This window comes from Oscarella lobularis, chromosome 19 (assembly GCF_947507565.1).
Source record: "Oscarella lobularis chromosome 19, ooOscLobu1.1, whole genome shotgun sequence".
Lineage (NCBI taxonomy): Eukaryota > Metazoa > Porifera > Homoscleromorpha > Homosclerophorida > Oscarellidae > Oscarella > Oscarella lobularis.
The window spans coordinates 462,035-484,555 of NC_089193.1; the positions used below are offsets into that span (position 1 = coordinate 462,035).

General features: G+C 44.8%; 4 protein-coding genes and 1 long non-coding RNA gene across 8 annotated transcripts; 3 read left to right on the forward strand and 2 right to left on the reverse strand.

Annotated features, from left to right (window-relative positions):
- Positions 1 to 88: 88 nt before the first annotated feature.
- Positions 89 to 3,944, reverse strand: LOC136198375 (uncharacterized). 4 transcript variants are annotated; one of them, XM_065988312.1, is made up of 13 exons: positions 3,530 to 3,936; positions 3,090 to 3,164; positions 2,903 to 3,038; positions 2,676 to 2,851; positions 2,398 to 2,616; positions 1,909 to 2,211; positions 1,693 to 1,854; positions 1,268 to 1,521; positions 1,076 to 1,210; positions 732 to 1,029; positions 593 to 676; positions 189 to 540; positions 89 to 136 (listed from the first exon to the last, which is right to left on the reverse strand). In XM_065988312.1, exons 1-6 carry the CDS (start codon positions 3,720 to 3,722, stop codon positions 1,979 to 1,981), a joined length of 1,032 nt encoding a protein of 343 aa, XP_065844384.1. In that variant the 5' UTR covers positions 3,723 to 3,936; the 3' UTR covers positions 89 to 136; positions 189 to 540; positions 593 to 676; positions 732 to 1,029; positions 1,076 to 1,210; positions 1,268 to 1,521; positions 1,693 to 1,854; positions 1,909 to 1,978. The 4 variants fall into 4 exon arrangements, with proteins under 4 accessions (XP_065844384.1, XP_065844385.1, XP_065844386.1 ...); XM_065988313.1 differs by having other exon boundaries at positions 732 to 1,210; positions 1,693 to 1,822; positions 3,530 to 3,944; XM_065988314.1 differs by having other exon boundaries at positions 732 to 1,210; positions 1,693 to 1,822; positions 1,887 to 2,211; positions 3,530 to 3,944.
- Positions 3,361 to 3,879, forward strand: LOC136198395 (uncharacterized). The gene is made up of 3 exons (XR_010672788.1): positions 3,361 to 3,409; positions 3,465 to 3,536; positions 3,594 to 3,879. It is a non-coding gene; the product is annotated as an uncharacterized lncRNA (long non-coding RNA).
- A 3,331-nt stretch (positions 3,945 to 7,275) lies between the features above and the next one.
- On the forward strand, positions 7,276 to 9,082 carry LOC136198635 (C-type mannose receptor 2-like). The gene is made up of 7 exons (XM_065988642.1): positions 7,276 to 7,460; positions 7,513 to 7,640; positions 7,709 to 8,155; positions 8,204 to 8,257; positions 8,308 to 8,715; positions 8,770 to 8,892; positions 8,978 to 9,082. Exons 1-7 carry the CDS (start codon positions 7,276 to 7,278, stop codon positions 9,028 to 9,030), a joined length of 1,398 nt encoding a protein of 465 aa, XP_065844714.1. The 3' UTR covers positions 9,031 to 9,082.
- Positions 9,083 to 10,610: 1,528 nt separating this feature from the next.
- LOC136198382 (tyrosine-protein kinase receptor torso-like) lies at positions 10,611 to 11,829 on the forward strand. Its single transcript, XM_065988330.1, has 6 exons — positions 10,611 to 10,698; positions 10,751 to 10,836; positions 10,901 to 11,115; positions 11,168 to 11,208; positions 11,261 to 11,357; positions 11,402 to 11,829. Exons 1-6 carry the CDS (start codon positions 10,656 to 10,658, stop codon positions 11,703 to 11,705), a joined length of 786 nt encoding a protein of 261 aa, XP_065844402.1. The 5' UTR covers positions 10,611 to 10,655; the 3' UTR covers positions 11,706 to 11,829.
- A 6,287-nt stretch (positions 11,830 to 18,116) lies between these two features.
- LOC136198384 (kelch-like protein 4) lies at positions 18,117 to 19,425 on the reverse strand. Its single transcript, XM_065988333.1, has 3 exons — positions 19,212 to 19,425; positions 19,064 to 19,158; positions 18,117 to 19,013 (listed from the first exon to the last, which is right to left on the reverse strand). Exon 3 carries the CDS (start codon positions 18,999 to 19,001, stop codon positions 18,204 to 18,206), a length of 798 nt encoding a protein of 265 aa, XP_065844405.1. The 5' UTR covers positions 19,002 to 19,013; positions 19,064 to 19,158; positions 19,212 to 19,425; the 3' UTR covers positions 18,117 to 18,203.
- Between the last annotated feature and the right edge of the window lie 3,096 nt (positions 19,426 to 22,521).

Consider the following 22,521-nt stretch of genomic DNA (forward strand, 5'->3'; position numbering starts at 1 on the left):
CCGCCTCCGCCTTCTCTTACGCCTCCGCCTCCGCCTCCGCCTCCGCCTCCGCCTCCGCCTCTGCCTCCGCCTCCGCCTCCGCCTCCGCCTCCGCCTCCGCCTCCCCTATTTCGGCTACTGCTTTCCTGTCCCCGAGCTGCAAGCTAAGTTATTAAACAATAATTATGTGCTTCATGCTAATCGCTTACACGAAAAGCTTTCGCCTTGATAACAACATTTGTTAAAATACGTCGGCATTTCTCCGCCTTTGTATCCTGCACCCGTCGCTGTCAGGATTCCATCGATAACGACATTCTCAGCATAGACTTGAAAGGTTCCGTTTGCTCCATAGTTCGAATCAAGAAAGCGGCTCCACGGCGCCACTTTCACTGTAAAACCTCGCTGTATGAAGAACGTTCGTACGTTGCAGTGAACGCCGTAAACGACGGAACCGTCGGCTGGAAACCAATCCTGGAAATTCCAGTCAAAACCGTAGCAAACTTGGGAAGGATTTTTGCTGAATTCGTATTGAGCCGCTAAATGATTATGTAGTACGTGTTCCTGCATAATAGGTACAGAATAAAAACCAAATTCAACTGAAGAAAGACCTTACAGTAGTGTTGAAATACTTAGCAGGATATTCGTAGTGATCTCTCAGCTCGTTGCCGGAAAGACGTCTCTTCCACACAAACAGATTCTTAAAATATTACATAGAACGGTCTAAAGGTTAATTAACTGCGACATTAACCTACCTTGATATTGCCAAAAAAACCCTTTTCCTAAGCCAAAGCTCTCTGCGTTGCCGAGAAAATTCCTTTCAGTTTTACCTTCTAGAATCTTTGTTCCGTTTACAAACAGACGAGCGTAAGTTCCGTCGGCAGTCATAGCCACATGATGCCACTGTTTTGCGTGGATGATGATCTTATCCGTTACATTTCCGATAGAAGTTTGTCTACCGGCCGGTGGCGCGTACAGAAGACCAATGAGATTGCCATTTTGCAAGAAAATGCCCCAATCGTTGTCCAAATCGCTCATATCGCCAATAACGATCTATATTAAAAATGAAAAGAAACAAAACGACTTTGAGAAAAAATACTGAGCGCTCGACAGCAGTTGACGTCGGTTGAATCCAGGCTTCCACGGTGAACAAAATGCCCGGATTCCACGACCCCAAATTGACGTAGCCTTTAGAGCCGCTCGTGCGAAGGAAACAATGAAAGGGCGGTCCTACCTAAATAACAAAATAATTAGGCTAAAGAGTTACGTAGAGCTATCTATAGTGCTATACCGACTGGCTTAGGGACTCTCCCTCCCAAGGCACAGGAAACTTGCAGAACGAACTGTTTCTATCCATACCGTACGTTGGGATGGCTATTTTGTTTGAGCATCTGCCTGACTGATTGCACACATTGCGCTCCATTGCTCTCACTTGCCACGCACAGTTGCCAAACTTTTCACAAAATCTTTCCACGTATCCACGGGCGCAGGAGCAAGAAAGAGATTTAGAACACGTTCCGCCATTCTTACAGGTGCACTTCACTTCTAAACCAAAGCTCAGAATACTTAAGTTGCTCTAAAAACTAAAATCACTAATAATGTTGTAACTAAATAATATAATTGATGTGTCGAAACGAGGTTAGTCTTCTTTAAAGTACCAATATCATCAGTGCGTAAAAAACTTTGGGCTAATGTTTTTTACGACTATCTGCTTACTCAGACATTTAGCGTATAGAGCGCATTGCAGTCTCTGTCCTCCACAGTTGACTCTGCATGTGCGCCCCGATATGATTCCCAAGCCAAACGCGGCCAGACGATTATACGACGGCAGAAACCGCAATTCGCCCTGCCAATAATTGCAGGTAAGTAAAACTGAACCTGCAAAGTGTGTCTAGAAAACTCTTTCCAACATTTTCTATCCAAAGACGTCACCTTGAGGGCAAGTGTAGGTAATTTTCGTCTCTGTCCTAAAGCCTTTTTTGGGAACTCTCGTTACGGTCGTTCAAATCGTTCCCAGATCAAACAGAGTGCACGTAGCTACAGCACTCGTTGAATTTATTCCCCTCGCTCCGTGGGCGGTGCAGTATTCACTGCCGCTCGTTGACAACTCCACACCATTACACTCAGAAGTAAAGCATCGACATCCAGTGAGCGTGTACGTTGAAGGACATGTTGCGACGGAGGTAACGTGGCCGGAGGTAACTTGGCTGAGAGGCCCTTTCTTTATTTTATCTTCTACGAAAATCAAGAAATCAGTCAAAACAAATACGCAGAGTACGTAGATTTGTACAATGAGCTGACATATCTACTGCAATATCTACTGTTATATTTTACGGAAATTGATTAGAGGTTATTGCATATCTCTACTACATTCCCGGCTCCTGAAAAAGCCAGTCTCTAATAGATAGGTTTCATTGTTACCTTTGGGAGCGCTGCAATCCGGTCCTGTCCAGCCTTGTGCGCATAGGCATTCATACGCGACTGATCCTTTAAGAAGACATTTCCCGTAGTTTTGACACACAATTGACGTTCGATTGCCGCAGGGATTAGCTGTCACAAGGCGCAGCTTCAGTTCATAATTGCCGCAATACACCGGAAAACAATAATCTTTACATTTTCCTTTCACAATTTGCAGAGGATCTAAAGTAACAAAAAAAAGTAATCCTTACACTGAAACCCATGACGGCGCAATGTCTCACTTGAAGAATCTTCGATAAAAATTCGGTTTTGAATAGAGTTCTCTATTCCTCCGTCTAACGTCCATGTAACTCCAGGATCCACTTCAAAAGGAGTAGAAGTCAAATTGATACTGAAGTTTCCTCCTTGACACGTTGAGTTGCTCCTACGACAGAACTTTTTGCCTGCTTGGCCGTAACTAGTCAAATCAATTAAACGCAAGTTATTAGCGAGCAAGAATATTTATTACGATATATTTGCACTGCCTGTGCGGCCTTCAAAGTTAGAATATGTGAAGTCATCTGCCAGTACGAGCCAAGTGTCCAAGTCAATGCGAATGCGCGTAAATTGCGTTAAACTCCACACGACAGCTGATGAGTTCAAACCTTAAAGAGTATTATCGTAAAATAAAACACACTGTTTCTACACACTCTAACCCAATGATTCATAATAACTAGCAAAATTTTCTCTAGGCAAATCGATGTATTCTGTTGGGTTTCCACTTCTCATTCCTAAGAAATGAACAATGTGTTATATTTTAAACGCAAATATACCCCCCGACAGAGGAAATAATTGTTCAAAATGTAACCCTTATTGAGAGTTGGTCAACGCAACGAAATGTGCCCTATCTTTCAAACTATATTGCCTCAAGGTGGTTGTAGGGGTTCCCAGACCCTCTCAAGGACACCCGTATAACGATCTCCTTAGGGACACTGTTAAGAGGGTCTGGGACCACGCTAGGGAACCGGGGTAAAAAGTAAGCAAACCTAATTAGCCAGGCTCTCAGCATAGATTTAGAGAGAAGTTCACAGACAAACCCGTCAGGAAGAAGAGTCACCCGTCATTGCATATAAAGTTTGGCTTAAATCCGTCATACCTTTACAGTAAACAGATATAGCGATATCGGGCATCACTTCCACATTGTAAACTCCGTCGTCTAGCCCTCCGGCCTCATAAAAATCTCTGCATCGAGAGAATTCGCCTCGAACCGATAGGAATAGCGCCTGGCAGAGGAAAAAAATCACGGCTGCACGCGCTGCGACGTCGAAACGTCGCCTCGGGATCGTCATTGGTGGGGAGATGTACGTCGTACAGACGAGTTTAATGAACGACGGGCGGAGTATAGTTCCAATTCGATTACGGTAGGAACACAGAGTAGACCAATGACATCTTTTGTGGCGTTCTGTATCCGCATTCTGTGCATATAAGCGCTCTGGTCCAACCCAATCACCGAAGCTGGCCTGCACCGTTTCCGGGTCACGTACACACTTTTGACGTTCGCGTTAGCCCCTGTTTTTGAGTTAGGCGCGCCACCCATCGTGTATATATATATATATATATATATATGTATACGGCTCTGATCGATGCCACGAACGTTCGATGAGCACCGCCCTTCAGCTACGGCTGACGTCGCCACTTATCCAGATCACGTGCACCCTGACGTGAACCGGCCATTGGGGTAACGTGCGCAAACGCAGAACGCTATCCGTTCCGGAAACCAGAAGCTGCTAAGACTCTAGCCTCGTACCCATGCCCTTTCCCCGGATACGTACGATTCACAAGATTCGCGGGAAAAGGGCCTGGGTTACGAGGCTATCAAGACTGAATCTAGATCAGGCGCGTGAACTGATAGTCGCTTCAATGGACATGAAGCGGAGACCTCTTCCGAGAAAACAAGCAGAGCACCTCTCTTTTAGAGGAAACACCTCTTTTACGCGTTTTCATTGATTGATGTTCGAAGTTGCACGTGACTTCACTTGTGAGGTTTCGTTCGCTGTAAACTAAAAGTGCTCCCTCACCAATCAACGTCGTGGACAAAAAACGCTTTTCACTGCAGCGCAGAGAATTTGTGAGGAGCGACGGCGTAATAGAGAAGTACAGTAGTGTGAAGAGATCTGTTTTACACGGTGAGAACATCGAGCAACAGACAATAGACAAACCTGAGCAATGAGATTGCAACGCGTTTGACAGAAAGACCGGCAGAGCGAGAAAGGAAGACGCCTAATTGCTCGGAAAGAAAAGGAAAGGTTCTGTATAGTTCGAGCATGCGCAAATAACATCACTAGGTCACGTGGCTGGATAGATGATTTCAAACGATCGTGCGATGCTTGAGATCGTTCGGCATTATCTTATTATTTCCAACCGAGTCACGCAATTGCAATGACGTCAAAGTTTGCGCTCATGCATTGCTAAGGACAGCTCGAGTCGATCAAAAAGCAGTCACAGTCATCGATATGGTCCCCTTTTAGAGTACATTTGACTTTTTAGCGAATTTTGTTTGAGTAGGTGGCTTTTGTATTTTTGGAGACACGCCTACACACCTACGAAAACACGGGAATCATTTTGAAAAGTAAAACCACTAAGAAAAGGGCAATAAACGGAATTTCTATGAAAACGCCTGCTGACGAAAATATTAGGGTATGGAGCAAGAAAAGGGACCGATCACACTCCAACGGCGTCAAAGATTCTCCAAATATATTATTAACGCTATTTCACGTGTAAAATAATCAAGGCATCTAAGCGAACACGACTGAAGGAAGAGGAAGTCAACACTTTAGTTGAATCGCCAAACGTACGCGTACATATTCTATTAGGATGGGTTCCTGTGGAGCCTACAAGCAGACCAGCAACAGATTGGATTGATTACCGCAATCAGCAGCAAATGAAAGCTTCCTGAAGCCTAGCGAAAGCTAGCGGATGCCTTTCGGCAGAATCAGTAGAAGGAATATTCTTTCCGCTCTACCGACCGTTACTAACGTAGAGCGCCCTCTGTCCTCAATCCGAACAAGCTATAGAAAGTTCGGGAGAACGGAATAAACATCGTTCCTACCAAAAACCATCCGCTAGCCGGCTTTCGTAGGGCCAAGCCATTGATAAACTTTGCGGCTGATCTAATTTGTCTTTCTAGGCTCCCCAGTTGGGTAGCGCGTTTGGGACCCGGAATATGCGAGCAAAAGGAAGGCGTCTTAGGTTTCTCGGTGACAGATTAGAGTTCTAGCCACCATGCACGAAAATCGGTATAGCGGAGACTCGGGGCGACGTAAAGTCGTCGGCCACGACACTCTGCATGGATACTCCTACCTTCGACTTGAAAGTATTCCCGAGAAAGATTTTCCGCCAGAAGACAGTGGCAAAGAGACATTACAGACCAAAGCAAGACGGACGTCATTGCAACAGGCGAGGGTACGCGTGGCGCCGATCGACTAAAAGATTTATAGATGAGGCAGTGCTCTTGTAATTGTTCGGACTCACGCGACGTTGCCGCTAGCCAATCACAAACGATCTTCAACTGCATGCCAGTGATTTACTTCATTTATTCGAATCCCTCAAAATGTTGAGTCAATTTCCGACACTTCCGTCGCAGCCATATGTGTTCCCCGTCGCGCCCTTTCGTGCAAAGCGAGTACTGCGACAGAAATCGTCGAAGGTGAACAAAGAGTTGCCTGTGACCCCAGGGCTTCAACTCGACTGAGGGATCGCTTGAGTATATCTATGTATATAGGAATTAATTTTTAGAGGCAAAGTCTTCTAGCGCATTTCCATCTTGTTCTAGTCTATAATTAAATTTGGTCGTGTAGGGATGAAAGATCATCTAAAATTCGCAGACGAAAGACAGTTCAAGCACATACGCTAAGCTAGATCTGATCGATGGAGAGCCACTGAAAGGAAATTGACTTTTCTCGACGTTTGGCGTGCCATATAGATTCTAGCGTCGTACTGCACGACATGTGTTCAACGCACGATCGCGTTTCGACGTTGTCCTCACGACAACTCAGTAAAAGTACCTTTTTTCGACCGAGGTTTTCGTGTGTCGCAACAGTCCCCTGTCTGTGGAAATCTTCTGATAACGCGCGCATCGTCTTTAGTCACGTGGAGTTGTTTCAAATCGCTTTTTTCTCCTCTCTGTCGTAAGCGAATGCGGTAACCAGCGTTTCGCTTCTTTTCCTTGGTGAGTGAAGTGCGGTTAGAGTCTTTCCAACTCTCTGGGACGCTTGTCAGCGCGTATTCAGAGATCGACGTCTTTCTACTCCGTCATCGCTCTTCGCTTTCTTTCAAAAAGTACTTTTTGTTGTTGTTTACAGGTAATAGAACGATCCAAGTCAAGGCGTCTTCGTCCTAATAGCCTTTCGAGTTCATTTTTTAGCTGTCACGTGTTTCCCGCAGAAGTTGTATATTCGTTAGGTAATCTTTTTTCGGTTAGCACAAGAAGTGATTATCTCGTTCCTATTATACGTGCAGGCACAATCGCATCGATTTACCTTTTCCTCTAAAGCGTGTTGATGCAGGTATATATATTTACATATGTATGTATCTAACTCGCAGACAGTTGGGACTCCATAGTCTTTGCCTATAGAACGCAGGGCCCACTCATAGTCTCTAGTGTGTAGAAGGAGCCACTATAAGCGCACCAAAAATTTTTGCAGCCACCTCTCCTTCACAATTAATTTTCTTGCCTTTTTCGTAAAGGAACCACAGTTGGATAAAATTCTTGTTAGGCTTCGGCATGCCTTTGCATATAGTATTCTCGGCCAGAAGGATGAGAGAGGGCTGTGATCCCATTGTCCTTCAGGATGGCTTCTCTATGGGGAATATTGCTACACTGTGACGTACCGTGACTTTGACATGGATGAGTTTTCTATAGTAGCAGGAGGATGCGGACGTAGTAACAGCGTTAGCATCAGTAGTCCACACGAACAAGCTTTTGTGTTATCACTTCTTCCTGGCTATCTGTTGAAGGGAGACGTTTGGATTGGATTGAGAAGAGAAGATAATGGTGCGTTCAAGTGGATAAATGAAGAACCTCTAAGGTGTCTGTGATGAAAATTTCAGTTGATTATTCTGTATTTCATGCTTTTTCAGGTACGTCTTGTGGGCTACTGAAGAACCAAAGACTAGTTTTAATTGCGTTATGATGGACGTCCGTACTGGCTATTGGAAGACGGCCGATTGCTCTGACTCCAGACAACTTTTATGCAAGGTTTCTCTCCGTAAGATGTAGCGCGATACTTTTTTAATATTAGACCTTGCCTTGTCATTATATCTTCTTTCATTCTAGGGGATCTGAATAACGGAATTCGTCTGGAATCAGATCCGTTACAAGACGATCGGCGCAGAGCAGATGAACTCTACTTCGAGAGCGCATGCTATTATTTCTCCAAAGAGGAGCCGGTTTCACAAGAAGTTGCTCAGAATGAAAAGTGCAAAAGTCGCGGTGCTGCACTAGTTTCAATACGAAACGTATTTGAAAATGCTTTCGTTGCAAGAGAAACGTCAGCCATTCAGGGATCACTCTATTGGACGGGCTTGTTTTTCAATGATACGTTTGCGCAAAAAGCATTCATGTGGCTTGATGCTTCTCCCATCAGTTTCACCAAGTGGGGAAAGTATGAGCCAGAATGCCCAAAGGGAGAAAACCAAGGTTGCGTTTTATTGGGATCAGACGGGCGTGAATTTGTTTGGTCTGTTTCAGACTGCTCTGCTAAGGCTCAATACATCTGTAAAAGTAATCTCACAGATACGAAAGGCCATTCTTATTTACTCATCTTTTTAGGATTTCTGAGTGAGTCGGATATAGTGGCGTCACCTCAAACTTTGCCCCTTGGCTGTCAGTCCTTTAATCACCTTAGGGAGGATTTTGTTTCTGATTTTTTCTAGATGTCTACTCGTGTCCTAACGGTTGGACAAAGCTTGGAACTCGGTCTTGCTTCAAAAGTATATCTGAAAGAAAGACGTGGCAGGATTCCTTGACAGACTGCGAAATCCTGGAGACGAGAAGCTCTCTGGCCAGAATTCTTTCGATTCAAGAGCAGAACGACCTAAGTTTGCTCCTATTTAAGGAAGAGGATGAGGCATGGATTGGACTCAATGATGTATCGAATGAGGGATTTTATGTTTGGTCTGACGGTTCACCTTTAGTCTATGTTAACTGGACTTTGTTTGAAGATGATACGAATTCATCTTTGCAGAACGTACAGGATTGTGTGGCTGCGACGAAAAGTTTTTGGAAATTCGACAGTTGTTCTAAGGAGAAGGCTAGTGTCTGCTTTACGCATGCAACTCAAAGTACATACAGCCAAAATTTAGCAAATTGGTATTTTTTCTACGCACTCTTATTAGATTTTGATGAATGCTTCAACAGCATTGATAGCTGCCACATCAACGCCACTTGCGAAAATACAATTGCTTCTTACATCTGCACCTGCAAGCCAGGATTTTCAGGAAATGGAACTATATGTGAATGTAACTCAGTTTTTATAATTCCCCTGATCATGGGGATTACCTCCCAAGCAAGAGTTTAGCGCGAACTATGGCGTATTTCCTTTAGATTACGATGAGTGCTCCAATAACGCTGATAACTGTCACGTCAACGCAACATGAAAAATACAATTTCTTCATACATCTGCATGTGCAAATCTGGATTTACTGGAAATGAAACAAATTGTGAAGGTAACTTATATTTTGGTTTTTTCAGTGATAAAACCGAAATACTTCTGCGTTTTTGGAATTCAGATATAGACGAATGTCAACACTCATGCAAAGAGGAAAATCAAAAATGTTCAAATACACTTGGATCGCATGAGTGCGGTTGCGTAGTTGGCTGGACCATGAATAACAGTCGCTGCGTCGATATAGACGAATGCAATTCACGAGACATATGTCATTCTCACGCAAAGTGCATAAATGAGCTTGGCTCTTATCGGTGTAAGTGCGAACATGGCTGGAAAAGAAGCGGGAGCATCTTCGTCGATGTCAACGAGTGCGAGCCTAATAGTAATAACTCATGCCATTTGGGAGCATATTGCACGAATTATGAAGGAGGGTATAACTGTGCGTGTCGAGAAGGCTGGACTGGGAACGGTAGTTTTTGCCTGGACGTCAACGAGTGCGAGATGAACAACTTGTGCCATTCGCAAGCTTATTGTACCAATCAAAATGGCACCTACAACTGCACGTGTCGACCTGGCTGGAGCGGAAACGGCACCTCTTGCAGCGACACTGATGAATGTCAACAATCAAACATCTGCCACGACTGGGCAGACTGTATAAACACAATAGGATCACATGAATGCAAGTGCCACCTCGGCTATGCCGGCAATGGAACCTATTGCGAAGGTGGAAAACCGTAGCAAATTTGTTACTTTTTTATATCTTTCTGTTTCGGCAGCTCAGTCGAACTCTCAATGGAAAATTGCTATTTCAGTCACTGTCTCGTTTACTCTTGTCGCTTTTGTTATTGTTGTTGCTGTTGTTTACGCCCACAGCAAGGCTTTCCGCAAAAACGATTTAGCATCAGACTGCACCGAACCGTCTGACGAATGGGAAATTAACTCTGGTGACATGACTCTTCTCGAAAAGCTAGGCGACGGTTTTTTTGGCGTTGTGTACAAGGCGTATCTTTACAATAGTCAATCTCGACCTATGTCAATGCTAGCTCGAAAAAAAGGAAATTCCTTCGGTGATGAGAAGTCGGTGGTTGCACGTAAAAAGCTCAAAGGTGAGTTGTGAGCGTCTCATCGTCTCTCTTTTCTTAAATGCGCTGATTTATATAAGTAATTGCTATTCTTTTAGAATCGAATCTGGAAGAACAAGAGTTATTGGAGGAAATAAAATTGATGAAACACATTGGGCAGCATCCACACATCGTTAGCCTTTTAGGATGCATAACAACAGCTAAGCCCTTCTGCCTCATTGTTGAATACTGCATGAATGGCGATTTACTCAACTATCTTAGAAAAGGAAAATCAAGGTTTGTTAGCTAACATCTATAGACGGACGCATCCAACGCATAGAGTGTATACCGCAAAGAGTAGTGTTTTTTTATTTTAGTTTGAAGATGATACTGAGCAGCAATCAGATGAAAGCGTTTTGAAGTGTAAAAGCTTAAGCGAGGCGTGTGATTTTTCTTCCATCTTAATGGTCACAGCTAACCGTCGTCGTTCTAGGATGACGAAACGCCCACGTCGTCGCCGGGTTTGGGCGCACATAATCATCCGTGGCGTGAGATGAATGAGGAGGATTCGGGTGAAGTGAAAAACGTCGTTGATAGTAAGGATTCGAAATATAAAGTCAAAATAAATCAGTTACATATTACATACAGATGAAGGAGGTGAGGATAGTAAAGGTGAGCAGAACTTTAGTGCTCGTGACCTCATGTCGTTTTTTTGGCAAGTTGCATCTGGAATGGTATAAAATCGCTTGGATAGTTATAGTCGTGCTACTTAACTTCTTCTTGAATTCCTACTTATAGGAATATTTGTCTGGAAAAGGTTTGGTCCATCGCGACTTGGCCTGTCGGAACGTTCTCGTTTGCGACAATAAACTACTCAAAGTGTCCGACTTTAGTTTAACGAGATCCGTCTATCACGACGGTGCTTACTGTCAAAAGACCACAAGACGTCTCCCACTGCGTTGGATGTCTATTGAAGCTATTACGCAGCGTCTCTTCTCCGAACAAAGCGACGTGTAAAATTAGTTTTCATTTCAGTAATTGAAAGTAAAGTCTTCCACGTTTCAGATGGTCCTTTGGAATTGTTATGTGGGAAATATGTACTCTTGGTGAGCTTATCTCTGTATTTTTCTTTCTTAAACATGCACTTCTGAGTTTTAGGCTCTTTCCCCTATCCTTGCGTTTCGAGTGGGAAGCTTTTGTCGCATTTGCGTAGTGGCAAAAGATTAAACTGCCCCGAAAACTGCTCCGCTGAGCTGTGAGTATTTTTGATAATGAGAATTTTTTTCGCAGATTTTTTAGGTACAAGATAATGTCTGCATGTTGGCATGCTGATCCTGATAATCGCCCGGCGTTCAGCCGTCTTACACAGCTCCTGGGCAAAATGCTTGAAGCCGAAAATCAGAGCCAATACATCGATTTTGATGCTACCAGTTCAGTTTTTTCTTACGACACGGAATCACGTGGCGTAAAGGAGGATTCGGAAGGCGGTGATGAGGATTGGGGTCTCAATAGTGTGACGCAGGTAATGATTCGTGGGGATGGCAATGAAGTCAGATACGTTGTTGGTTCCGCTACTTCGGCAGTTGCGGAAGAAATCGTGTGAGACTTTCTTTATTGGTGATGACGTTTCATGGCTGAATTACCGGCTAATGTTCTTGCATTTGTCGTTGATTTTTGTTGTTTTCATTGTTGTTTTTATGTTTTTTGTTCTTCCGTTTGTTCATAGTTTTTAGGTACACGTTCTATGTGATGCAGACAGAATTAGATCGATTATAATCGTTAAAGATTGAAACACTCGTTCACAAACGTTAATTGTAAAAGTTCTTTTTGACTAACCGAGCTAGTCAATGATGAAGACGGAAGTAAGGATTCCACAATATACATATAAATTTAAAACAAATGTAACACAAATTAAGCAAATGAAAAAATTCGAACACATTAATTGAGACCGGAACAATTTAAACTACGTTTAGATATGTCAAAGCAATTTTGGTTTTCTTGTTTGATCCGGGAAACCGATAGAAGCAAACTCATATATATGTCTGGTACGTGTTTTCCGCGGCCACTTCTTTTGGCGAGAGCAGCAATGTCCGAAGAGGGTATGAAGTAATTTTTCTGGTCCCAAGCGTTTTTGCGAAAAGTGAGGCCTCCTAAGGGGTCTCGAAAACAGTTTTTCCCATTGCACAACCGAAGGAAAGCCTGGCTGTGGGGTCAGCATAATAGATGGTCAGTATATTAGATCAATGTGTCACTGTGTTGTCAACCCCACGTAGGCATTCGTCACAGTGAAGCCACTGTGCACAACAAACGTTCTCTAATATATTTACATTTCCTGCACAAAATAGCAGCGCCATCCCTTTTGCGTGTCACAAGTAAGTACTCATCTTCGAAAAGCTTTATCCTGATCTAAAATAGTTACGATCTGATTTGCTGACGTCGACGTCACTATAATAGATCGTCACCAAATTAGATGAGTTTTTGTTTGCTCATTGGATGACTCCACAAGAGACGTCAAGGGGTACATATAGAGGTGGGTATACCACGGTACTCGGACGGTATCCAATCTCGGACACTTTTACTCGTTCTCTGCTTCAATGAGACGGGCAACTTTAGGCCAATTTTCTGAAAGCTTAGAAGATAAGCATTCTTGCCACAATAAAGCCGCGGAGCCATCGAGGCGCATCAGGAAGCAGGAATGGTTTGTTTGTTTCTTTTGCGTGACAGTTAAGCTCGGACGGAGGCACATCGACACTGCGCTGGTGGTCACCTTGCTCCCAAACTTCATCATTCTAATTAAAATTTTTGACGATAAATTTCTATTGGTTGTAATGGAATATTGTACTGGCTTTGTTACTGTTTATAAGGCCAAAAAGAAGCCATGGTAAAACGCCGACTTGTCGGCACATGCAAGTGAAGAACTGTGCTATACTGCGGCAGTTGAATATTTACGCAGCGGCAGCTTCGTTAATGGGGACGTCAGAGAATACAATCTGTTGACGAACAAAGTAGGCGACTTTAAAATGCTCCAATTTTCCGTGACTTCGCAACGACTATTGGAGTTTAACGATTTTCACTCTTCGGTGCTGATTTTGGCCTATTGGTCTTATCGCCTTGTGGTACTCCACACAGGTTTGCTTGGCATATTCTAATAATAAGAGCTGTCGTCTTCAACTTTATTTGTAATGAAGACTATCGTTTCATAGGTTCGAATTTGGGTGGATGGAGGAGATTTGAATGGTTCCAGAAAGTCGTCTAAGCGAGCCTTGTATTGTAACTGGGTTGCTGTTGTGAGCGGACTGTTGGTTCTGCTGGGCGTTTTTGTTAGTCTTTTATACGCACTCTAACCTGTTACTTATGGAATGGCGATAAACGAAGATCCATGATCTCCTAAATAGAATCTGCTTTTTTTGTTGTAGTCGTTAGACCACAAAAAGATATGATTTATGCATTACCTGAAATTTCAACCTTAAACGATGTACGATTAAAATGAAAAAATAACACCTCGATGTATATTATAATTGTATTAAATACACCCGGATGAAGCAAAGCCTGTCTATAAAGTCTGGGACAAAACGTTTGAATTTGGATGCACAGCTCTCAAGGGACCCCGCTATACCTATGATTGCCTAATTAAATTCACGACGATATATACAAAGCTGCAACGTCGGTTTGACTCGCTTGAGGCGACATATTTCTTTCATTTCGACTTTCTGAAGACGCAAGGGCGTTATAAGGAAATCACACAATCATTTGTGACTACTAACGAGAACCTGGTTCGAAATCGTGAGCTGTTTTCACTGAAAATACTTCGAAACGAAGCCCCACCTATATCAGTGTAGCGCAGACGGACTTTTCCTTCTCTAGAGACACGTTGGAATCCCAGAAGCCGGTTGCAGAAGCGCTGCCTCCTGCGAAGAAAACTCGGTGACTTCAACGTGCCTTTATCCGGGTAATGGTCCTTCGTCATTGAAGAGTGAGCCTTCGTAACTGAATTTTTTTCGCAAGACACGATTCGGACATATTGGAATGCCTTTCAAATCACTTTTTCTTTCTTGTGAAACCTTCACGAAAAAGTGAGGCTCCCTAAGGGGTCTCTCAAGCAGTTTTTTTCATGCGAAACGTAAGGTAAGACTCGCAGACGGGAGTTGATTTTTGTGTGTGACGATATCTCCAAGGCCTACACTTAGACGGTGAACTTGACGCGTCTCAGTGCTTCCCCATCGCCCAAGGGCCGAGTTTATCCATCGCTCTTTCGATGCTCGTCTCTCCTCCGTCGTAAGTCGAATTCGTTTCTCCGTTGACCGAATAGAAGCTAAGACGTTGGTCTTGATATGACCTGAAGTAAAGCTACAAGCGATGTTCACAACGGCCACGGCGAGCAAAAATCCCGTGGTCCGGGTGTTGATGAACAACTAAAAATCCATTCGTTAGAAATCAGAGTTTATTATTCAAATTTGAATTAAGTTTTTGTTGTCTGACGGTGCCGAAAGCCTTCCCATACTGGCACAGTAATTGTATTCTTCTCGTTGACGCCTTGACCTTGCACGTGGCGAGGCGCAGCCTTTAGGTCTACTCTGACGTCGCACAATTGCATAAGTTCCTGCTGCCCAGTAGCACAAGCTGACAAATGACCGCCTATAATTAAAAGCGACATCATGTTAGGATTTTGAATAGTGGAAATGCCACTGTACGTGTAAATCGTTAGCCTAGACGTAAACGGCCTTCTTTGATGGCATTAGGAAAGTATGCATTCTATTAGTCATTCGAAATAACACCGGCGGTTTTGTCGCCTCCTCCCATTCCATGTGCAGACTACCCACCGTGCTAGACGAATGAGCAGCGCCGATCAGTTGACTCTCGCGTCTTACTCAAAGACCGACTCCACCGTTCGCTTCACAAAAGACGGCGACTCCGGGTCAACGGGAGTATGCTGCCGCAGCTCGGGCTCAATAGCGTGGATGATCGGAACGGCCATTGTGCTTGCCTTAGTGGGCGTTGCCGTCGGATGCGTTGCCCTTGCTCTCGTTCTCACCAAGGACACGACGACGTGCAACTGCAAAGAACGTAAGCCACTACATGCACGTAACGGCATATCGAAAACAAAACGGCTCCGCCCACAAATTTATGCAGTCAAATTCTTTACGGCGTCTTACTAAACCCTATACGTACTTTCGCACAAGACTAACGTTTTTAATTAAGGAAGGCATACCGTAGACAAGACTGCAGAGCTGTTTCCGTACATAGAAGCTGTTCTAATGCCTGCACAGCCACCCACTTTGAATTTCTGTGTCATCGTATGTCTGCTGTTTTTCAGTAGCTGCTCGACCAAGCATCAGCCCTCAAAGAGGCAGCCAAGCACCAAAGATGGATTCTGGAAATATACATTACACGGACCCGCCAAGAGTTCATATGACTGGGTGGGCACCTCTAGGAGGCCACGTATCATCGACATCTCCGGGAGGCCACATATCATCGACATCTCCGGGAGGCCACATATCATCGACATCAGCACCATCATCTGGATCTGATCTGGCAAGCAGACTCGTGGCAGTTGAAAACAGCTACGCTTCACTTAGAAAAGGCGTACAAGATCTCAGCAAAAGCGTAAAGACTAGAGTTCTTCCCCGTTAGCATTCGTAAATGTTCGATTTAATCGTGTAAGGTTGATGGATTGAAGACACTTAAAACGAACGTCTCGACAGTCCAACAGCTCAGCAATCAGCTGAATGTCAAAGTAAAAACGTTGGAGAAATCTACCACAAATCAGGTATGCAGAGACAGGAAAGCACCATCTTTCATGGCCAAGTGCTGTTTACTTAGACGACTACCAGCACCGCGTTCTTCTTGTCCTGCGTTCAGCGCTATGACCGAAGCACCTCTTCGCTCAGTAGAGGAGTGCAATACTACGGAGACAGCGGCAGCGAAAGTCTCTGCGATTCAAGCGAGCAAGGAGTGGTGTGGACTCTCATCGAGTCGTTTTCCAAGGAGAACGACTATAGCAGCTTCGGTTCTAGAAACGGCTTTTCGTTTCCCTATTCGAATCCGCCACTCAATTCAGTCGCTTATAGAAATCGCTTTACGTCGTCCGCGCGCACCGATTCGACGCACTTCCACGCCACGTGCAACTTCTTCACAAGCCTCAGCATCAGTTCAGGAAATCCGAGCGCGGCGAACGACAATACGGCGGTCGTCGCTCTCGTCGACTATGATCCGGTGCTGGACGGCGGTCGCGGTTGCACGCGCACAGAATTCATGTCAATCGAAGGCAGAACGTGTCGTCACTGTACTGCCTACTGGTCCCAATCCCTCGGCGAGCATCTCCACTACGATCCGAGCTCGGACAACTGTACTGCGCCTAGCATAGGCGGTAATGCCCACTACTGGGGCTACTACCACACAAAGCCGCCGGCTAATTTCGCGTGCACCCAATCTCCTACTTCCACGACCCAATACTGGCTCGGACGCTACACGAATCGAACGTGCATAAGCTATCTGCGACGCGGAGGAAATCCGGCCAGCGGCATCTACGTAGTCGAAGACTTTGACGGCAATCCGTATAAAGTTTTCTGCGACTTTGACAGCGAAGTCGGCGCCTCTTGGACTCTCATCGAGGCGTTTGAGCGCGATCAGGCCGACGGAGTCGACTCCAGTTCGCCTCATCGCGCCTTCGTCGTCGATCGGCCAATCAGCGAGGACTCGCCGAATCTAAAATCGTACAGACTGTCTCGCAATCGTATGCTTTCGCTGCGCAGCTCGTCGGGCAAGTGGCGCGCCACGTGCGGACTCCAAGCCGAGAGTCTGCGCGCGTCCTTGTCCTATCAGGATTATGCACGTGCTTCGTTCAGCGTCAAGCTGACAAGTGGCGACATACTTTCAGACAGGGTGCCCGCAGACGGCACTTCAATTAAAATGGATTATATCGGTCTCTTCGGCGTTTCCTGTTCGCAGTGCTCGATCGAGTGGATATTCAATGGCGGATCCGATCAGCATATGCACTTCTTTGCTGATGTCAATAGTAACGGTGGCCTGCCTCTTGCAGGAGCGCCGGGATCGGTCGACGCGTTTGGGCGCTATCAAAATCAGTTATCCTCGCACAGGTGTGCCAATGGTCAGGCGGCCACTACTCAGTGGTGGGTCGGCGACTACATCAGCGCCTGACAATAGACGTCTTTTATCGGTTTCCGTGCTTGCCGAAACTTCAAAACTGCTGCTGAATTGTCCATCACCTTTTTTGTTGTGCCTTTTCCTATTTTAGCCTTTTGTGTAGCTTGAAGCACAATTTCCCTCTAGTCTTGCACTTGAATAACATTGCGTGTTCATGCAGGCACGCCCGTGAGGTGAAGGGACGAAATAGAGATGAAAAAGAGATGATAAAGGCCCACATGCAATTTACCCTTGTCAGTGTGGATGGTAAGGCGGCCCTGCACCGTGAAAGCGTCCGTTTGGGGGCTACCTAACCAGGGGCGACCCATCCTATCTAATGCACCGCAACACATTGTGTGCGCAGTACTAAGTGCGAGCTGCGACACACTGACATCGGGGACCGACTCCAGGGTGTATTTTCTGCGGTCAGGTGTCCTAAACCGTGCCAGTGGAGTTAGAGAAAACACGTTTGTAGAATATTCCTCAAAATTTGGGAATAAAACTCACCAATTCGTGCACAGTTGGCAAACGTCCACCTGACGTCTTTGTTAATCTTCTATGCATGATTATAACAGCCTAAGAGGTCAGAAAACATAACTCAGCGGATAAGTCAAGCTCATTTCCCACTTCCGGTTCCTCGCGCTTTGAAAGGACTATTTACGGGCCTAATCGCGCCGCACAAAGAGTCGAGGAGAGGCTGCTGCGTTCAACAAACGCCGCATCGCGGGTTCCCGCCCATGAGTTCGCGAACATGGCGAAGAAGGAACTAAACCACGGATCTTAGATCTAAGATCCGTGACAAAACTAACCGACTTACACGCTGTAGTCAAAGCGTCGGTGGAATTTTCGCCTCACTGAACGGTGAGCAATCCACAAGAAACAGGAATTTTTATTGGGACCCAATAACACATTTACATTTTTAAACATTCAACTGAGTTCCTAGCACCCTCTACCCCCACTAAAATAATTGATTGTCTTTTGTTGTACATGCACCATGTCCCTTTCGTCCCTCATTTATTGATGGCAATGGAAGCCAATACCCAGACAATTCATCGTACTTTTCAACACAATTGCTACTTTCCCATTCTCCAATATCTCCCCATCCTCCTGTTGCGACGAGTTTCCCATTCCATGATGACAATTGACACCTGTCCTTTGTAGTTGGTTTGATATCAATGAACTCTTGTTTCTCCATTGAAAAACATTCAACTGAATTCCACGCCCCCAACCCTCCTCCAACAAACATTTTATCATCAATCACAGCCAATGAACAGTCCCACCGTGCATTCTTAATTTTCTTTATTGGTTTCCATTCTCCCTTATTAATATCAAAACAATCAACTCGATCACTGAATAGAAACCCTTCTTTCACACTCCGCATCCCTCCCACAAGATAAATGTTCCCATTGTGTCCAATTGCTGATCTGTTTTTGAGTTGATATTCATCTGGTATTTTAGTTAATAATTCCAAATCTCTCGTTTCACTTTTCCATTCATAAATACTCGAACATCGATCCCTGTCTTTGATATCCATGACATACCCTTTCCCTTCACATTCACAGACACTCCCTATGTCTTGAATCTCCGGAAGGTGATTCTCCTCTCCCTCCCACGCTCCCTTCTTAAACTGAAACATTCTATCCCCATAACCAACATGTAGCATTCCATTGACTTCAGCCACACGTCCAGATGGCGAACCATAATCAATGGGCAATTTTGGTATGTTTGTCTCCCATTTGGGACTTGGACTTCGCATCGAAGGACAAATCTAAATATATGTAACTCCCAATCACATTTCTATCAACCCAATTCAACAACCTTATTTCTCAATCCGACAACAGTTATTTCGGCGCGAGCAAGATCTCCCTTCAATTTCTTCACTTTCTCATCCACAAGTCGATCAATTTCATTCTCTACATAGAATCTATTTAGTCAAATCCCATCCAAGCACATTCCCGAATAGTACTTCTCTTTCCTGGCTCCAAAAACAGCCGAACAATGTGTTCTTGTCTTTCCGTTCCACGTAGAACGTCGACAAACTCGTCGAATGCCGTCGAATGCCGTCTCACCTTTTCGCGGCAAAATGTCGACAAGGAGCATACGCGATTTGTCTTCGTTCGTCTTGGACGAATCGCGCAGCATTGCGTATTGCTCTCGAGAGACGAGTCTCTCGGCGAGAAGACGATCTAGAACGGACATGGGATCGAACACTTCGACGATCGACGGAAGACTGTCGTGGACGCGATTTCTCCATCGTTTATCCATCGCGTCTAGACGCTTCTCTCTTCTCTCTTTCGCGGCGAGGGGAACACGGAACAATGGGGAGATGCGCGGGGAATTGCGCACTAAATAAAGGTCGGAGTTGCTTCCGGGGAGTCCCCTTTCGAGGGACGTGTTTCGGGGAGGTACCCTTTCGAGGGCACGAGATCAATATTTGTACAAAGGTCACTTGACGTCATCAACTTTAGTTTTGTATGCGAGAAGAGCTTTGGGAACATTTGTGTAGGAAACAATAAGATAACAAGTCTTTGGATGTCAATTTAATTGTTTTGTAAGGTCAATTCCAACGAAATTTATTTTTCAAGTAATTTGAGTCTTAGATTGATCGTCGTGATTTATTAATCAATGACATAGTTTATTCATATTCTCCATCTTATTTCACCTTATTAAAAATTGATATCACCATTATATGTATATTTTATTATTGAGCAAACGTCCACTATGGTAGATGAGTGCAACTCATTAACAAGAAAACAAAGAAAAAGTAGAGAGCATTCGTTTGATGTAATAAATTGAGACGCTGATATTATTTTGTTCCAAGCAAAGTCACATGTGCATGAGCTCACTTGTCAGACGAGCTCTTCCGCTTTCAATCCAAGGCCCATTCAAGCAATCTTTGAGAAAAGAAGTGCTTTCTTGACAATTTTTAAACGTTCTCTTCACTGGCACTGTAATCGTGAAATCTTCTTGAGTTGGAACCAACGTACGAAAGCATACTTATGTCATCTCTTTTTCAAGGTAAAACACCACGTGAATGTTTATGTCATTCTGTTTAGTGACGTCGTCTTATGACTCTTAGATCTACGTAACAACTGCTCGATTAGATCGTTTAGCGATGCTTATTCCCACTTCTGATGGCAATTATAATGAATATAGAATTTGATGGCGAAGAGGATCCTCGAGGGGTCTCTACCTAAAAAATTTAGAAACCATGCTCAAATGTTGCATTTTTAGACAAACTTTTAAACATACATATATTCTTCTATTTACTGACGTTCAAATACCAAATACCATTTATAGCCAAACACACGTCACAGAGAGCGTTTTCTGAGATTTTCTAAAAGTCATGTGCTTGGACTACTAAAGGATCTTTATACGTTCAAACATTTGAGAGTTATGTGCTAAGATTGAGGATCTATACAAGTTCAAATACCTATGAGATTTGTGTAGGATTAAATTCTGTTCTCTAGATTTATTGTTTTGTTCCTCAGTGTGGTCATGAAGGACTTGTAGCTATGAACGACTGAATTGACGTAAAAAAACTTTTTATTAGCTTGTCTCCAGGGTTTTGTTAGCTTGTTTTAGCGTTGAGAACGACTCCATTTCTTCGGAGATTGATTACCCGAGTAGTCGAGTCACGTGGTTTCCTAATCTTTATGTGGCTGCATGTGCGCCTGCTCTAAACTAAAGCCATCGCTCAAACCGTTCAAAGAAGGGAAAAGAAACGACGAAAATGTTAAACTAGACGAAGCGAAGTCATTTCAATACATTTTTTTTGACGTGTGGTGAGTTTGAGCTATTCGGAAACGGAAAAACCAGCTGATCGACGCGATCGCTTGTCTTTTATGCTCCTGTACTCCACCAGCGTATCTTTCCTATCAGGATCGTTCTCCTGCTCTTTGTCCATTGGATGTGGACGCGCGAACAGGCTGTCTTCTGTAGCAAACTGAAGAGCCCCCCAAAAAACAGTCTTCCTTAGATTCTTCTAGAGATCCCGAAATGACGAAAGACACGAGCGCAGACAACGTAGACACGTAAGTTTGAATATGATAGACCGCGGTTTGTGTGTGAACTATGCACCGAAATTTCATGCAACGCGAACGCGCATTCGATCATGCATGCACCTCACAGTCGTTTCCTCTCAAAAAGAGTCCAGATAAGCGTCAGCTTTAGTTTCCGTTCGAAGACGCAATAACGCTGCTCCTCTTACCATGCACGTGCATGATGACGCCCCTTCTTCCATATCATATGTTACACTAGGCGCTTATCGACGTCTTCGATCTAAAATAAATGGCGCATAAAACGTGCTCGCTTCGTATTGTCCACTTAGCTTTTAGGCCTCCATACGGACGGTGGGCTCGCACCGCTGGAGAGGCCGCAAAAAATGGAGCCAATTGTAGAAGGGGTCGCTCACCCATGAGCAGCATGAGCCCATGAGCCGATCATAGCATAGGGAAGAGAACCCTACAACTAGACCGGTCCCTGTCGACAGTCGTAGCCCTGCCGCAGAGGAGCTGTCGCACCCGCCGCGAGCAGAATGCAGTAGTGTAGTCGGCGTGGAGATGAAGAGCCGGCCGACGCCGCCAACTCCCCATGTTGTACGAGCTGCACGTAGCGAAGCTTATAGAGCGGAACGACTGGATCGCTCCGATGACGCAGCCCCTACAGGGATTAGAACCGCGTGAGCGGCGACCTGCAATCACTACGCCATCGTTGTCCCGGGGAGTGACGTTGTGGGCGACGACTTTTTGCTCCCATTCCACGACTAACCGGCTGTACTGCACGCTGCAGCGACGACGAGGTTACGCAAAGAATTGCGTGCGCCGTGTGCCAGTATAAGAGCGAGGGAGACGAGCTCTGATTGGCTCGGGAGGCCAGATGACGAAGGTGCGAAACTTGGTGGTTTTACGCGTGACCATAAAAGGAAATAATTGTGCCTCACGTGAAAAGTTTCGACTAACAGTGACGCACTGGACGCACGTGCTCGTTTTCGGCGGTTTTTCCACGTACGGGGAAGTGCAACGTCAGATCTCGCTTATGCACGCGATCGATAAACTATCGTGTCTCAGACGAACGGACGACTTTTCTTCGGCGAACGGCAAGAATTCCATCGCTAAACAGCGTCGAGGCGGTGATCGACGGAAGAAAATGCGAGAAATTAAGCCTCGCTGGAAGCGTGCGAACGATCGCTCGTCCTTCTTCCGCGATCGCGATCGGCGCTTTGAGACATAATTTCTGAACTCGTTCGACGACCTAGAAGGTACGGTCATACCTAT

What these genes read in the sequence shown, in the direction of transcription:
- LOC136198375 (XM_065988313.1), bottom strand. Translation starts at nt 3,722, where the DNA reads ATGACGATCCCGAGGCGACGTTTCGACGTCGCAGCGCGTGCAGCCGTG. An exon ending in TAGTTATTATGAATCATTGG is followed by an intron (nt 3,039 to 3,089) that starts GTTAGAGTGTGT and finishes ATACTCTTTAAG; the next exon opens with GTTTGAACTCATCAGCTGTC. An exon ending in ACAGGCAGTGCAAATATATC is followed by an intron (nt 2,852 to 2,902) that starts GTAATAAATATT and finishes TGATTTGACTAG; the next exon opens with TTACGGCCAAGCAGGCAAAA.
- LOC136198635 (XM_065988642.1), top strand. Translation starts at nt 7,276, where the DNA reads ATGGATGAGTTTTCTATAGTAGCAGGAGGATGCGGACGTAGTAACAGC. An exon ending in ATAAATGAAGAACCTCTAAG is followed by an intron (nt 7,461 to 7,512) that starts GTGTCTGTGATG and finishes ATGCTTTTTCAG; the next exon opens with GTACGTCTTGTGGGCTACTG. An exon ending in CTTTACGCATGCAACTCAAA is followed by an intron (nt 8,716 to 8,769) that starts GTACATACAGCC and finishes CACTCTTATTAG; the next exon opens with ATTTTGATGAATGCTTCAAC.
- LOC136198382 (XM_065988330.1), top strand. Translation starts at nt 10,656, where the DNA reads ATGAATGAGGAGGATTCGGGTGAAGTGAAAAACGTCGTTGATA. An exon ending in GTGGGAAATATGTACTCTTG is followed by an intron (nt 11,209 to 11,260) that starts GTGAGCTTATCT and finishes TCTGAGTTTTAG; the next exon opens with GCTCTTTCCCCTATCCTTGC. An exon ending in GAAAACTGCTCCGCTGAGCT is followed by an intron (nt 11,358 to 11,401) that starts GTGAGTATTTTT and finishes CAGATTTTTTAG; the next exon opens with GTACAAGATAATGTCTGCAT.
- LOC136198384 (XM_065988333.1), bottom strand. Translation starts at nt 19,001, where the DNA reads ATGCGAAGTCCAAGTCCCAAATGGGAGACAAACATACCAAAATTGCCC.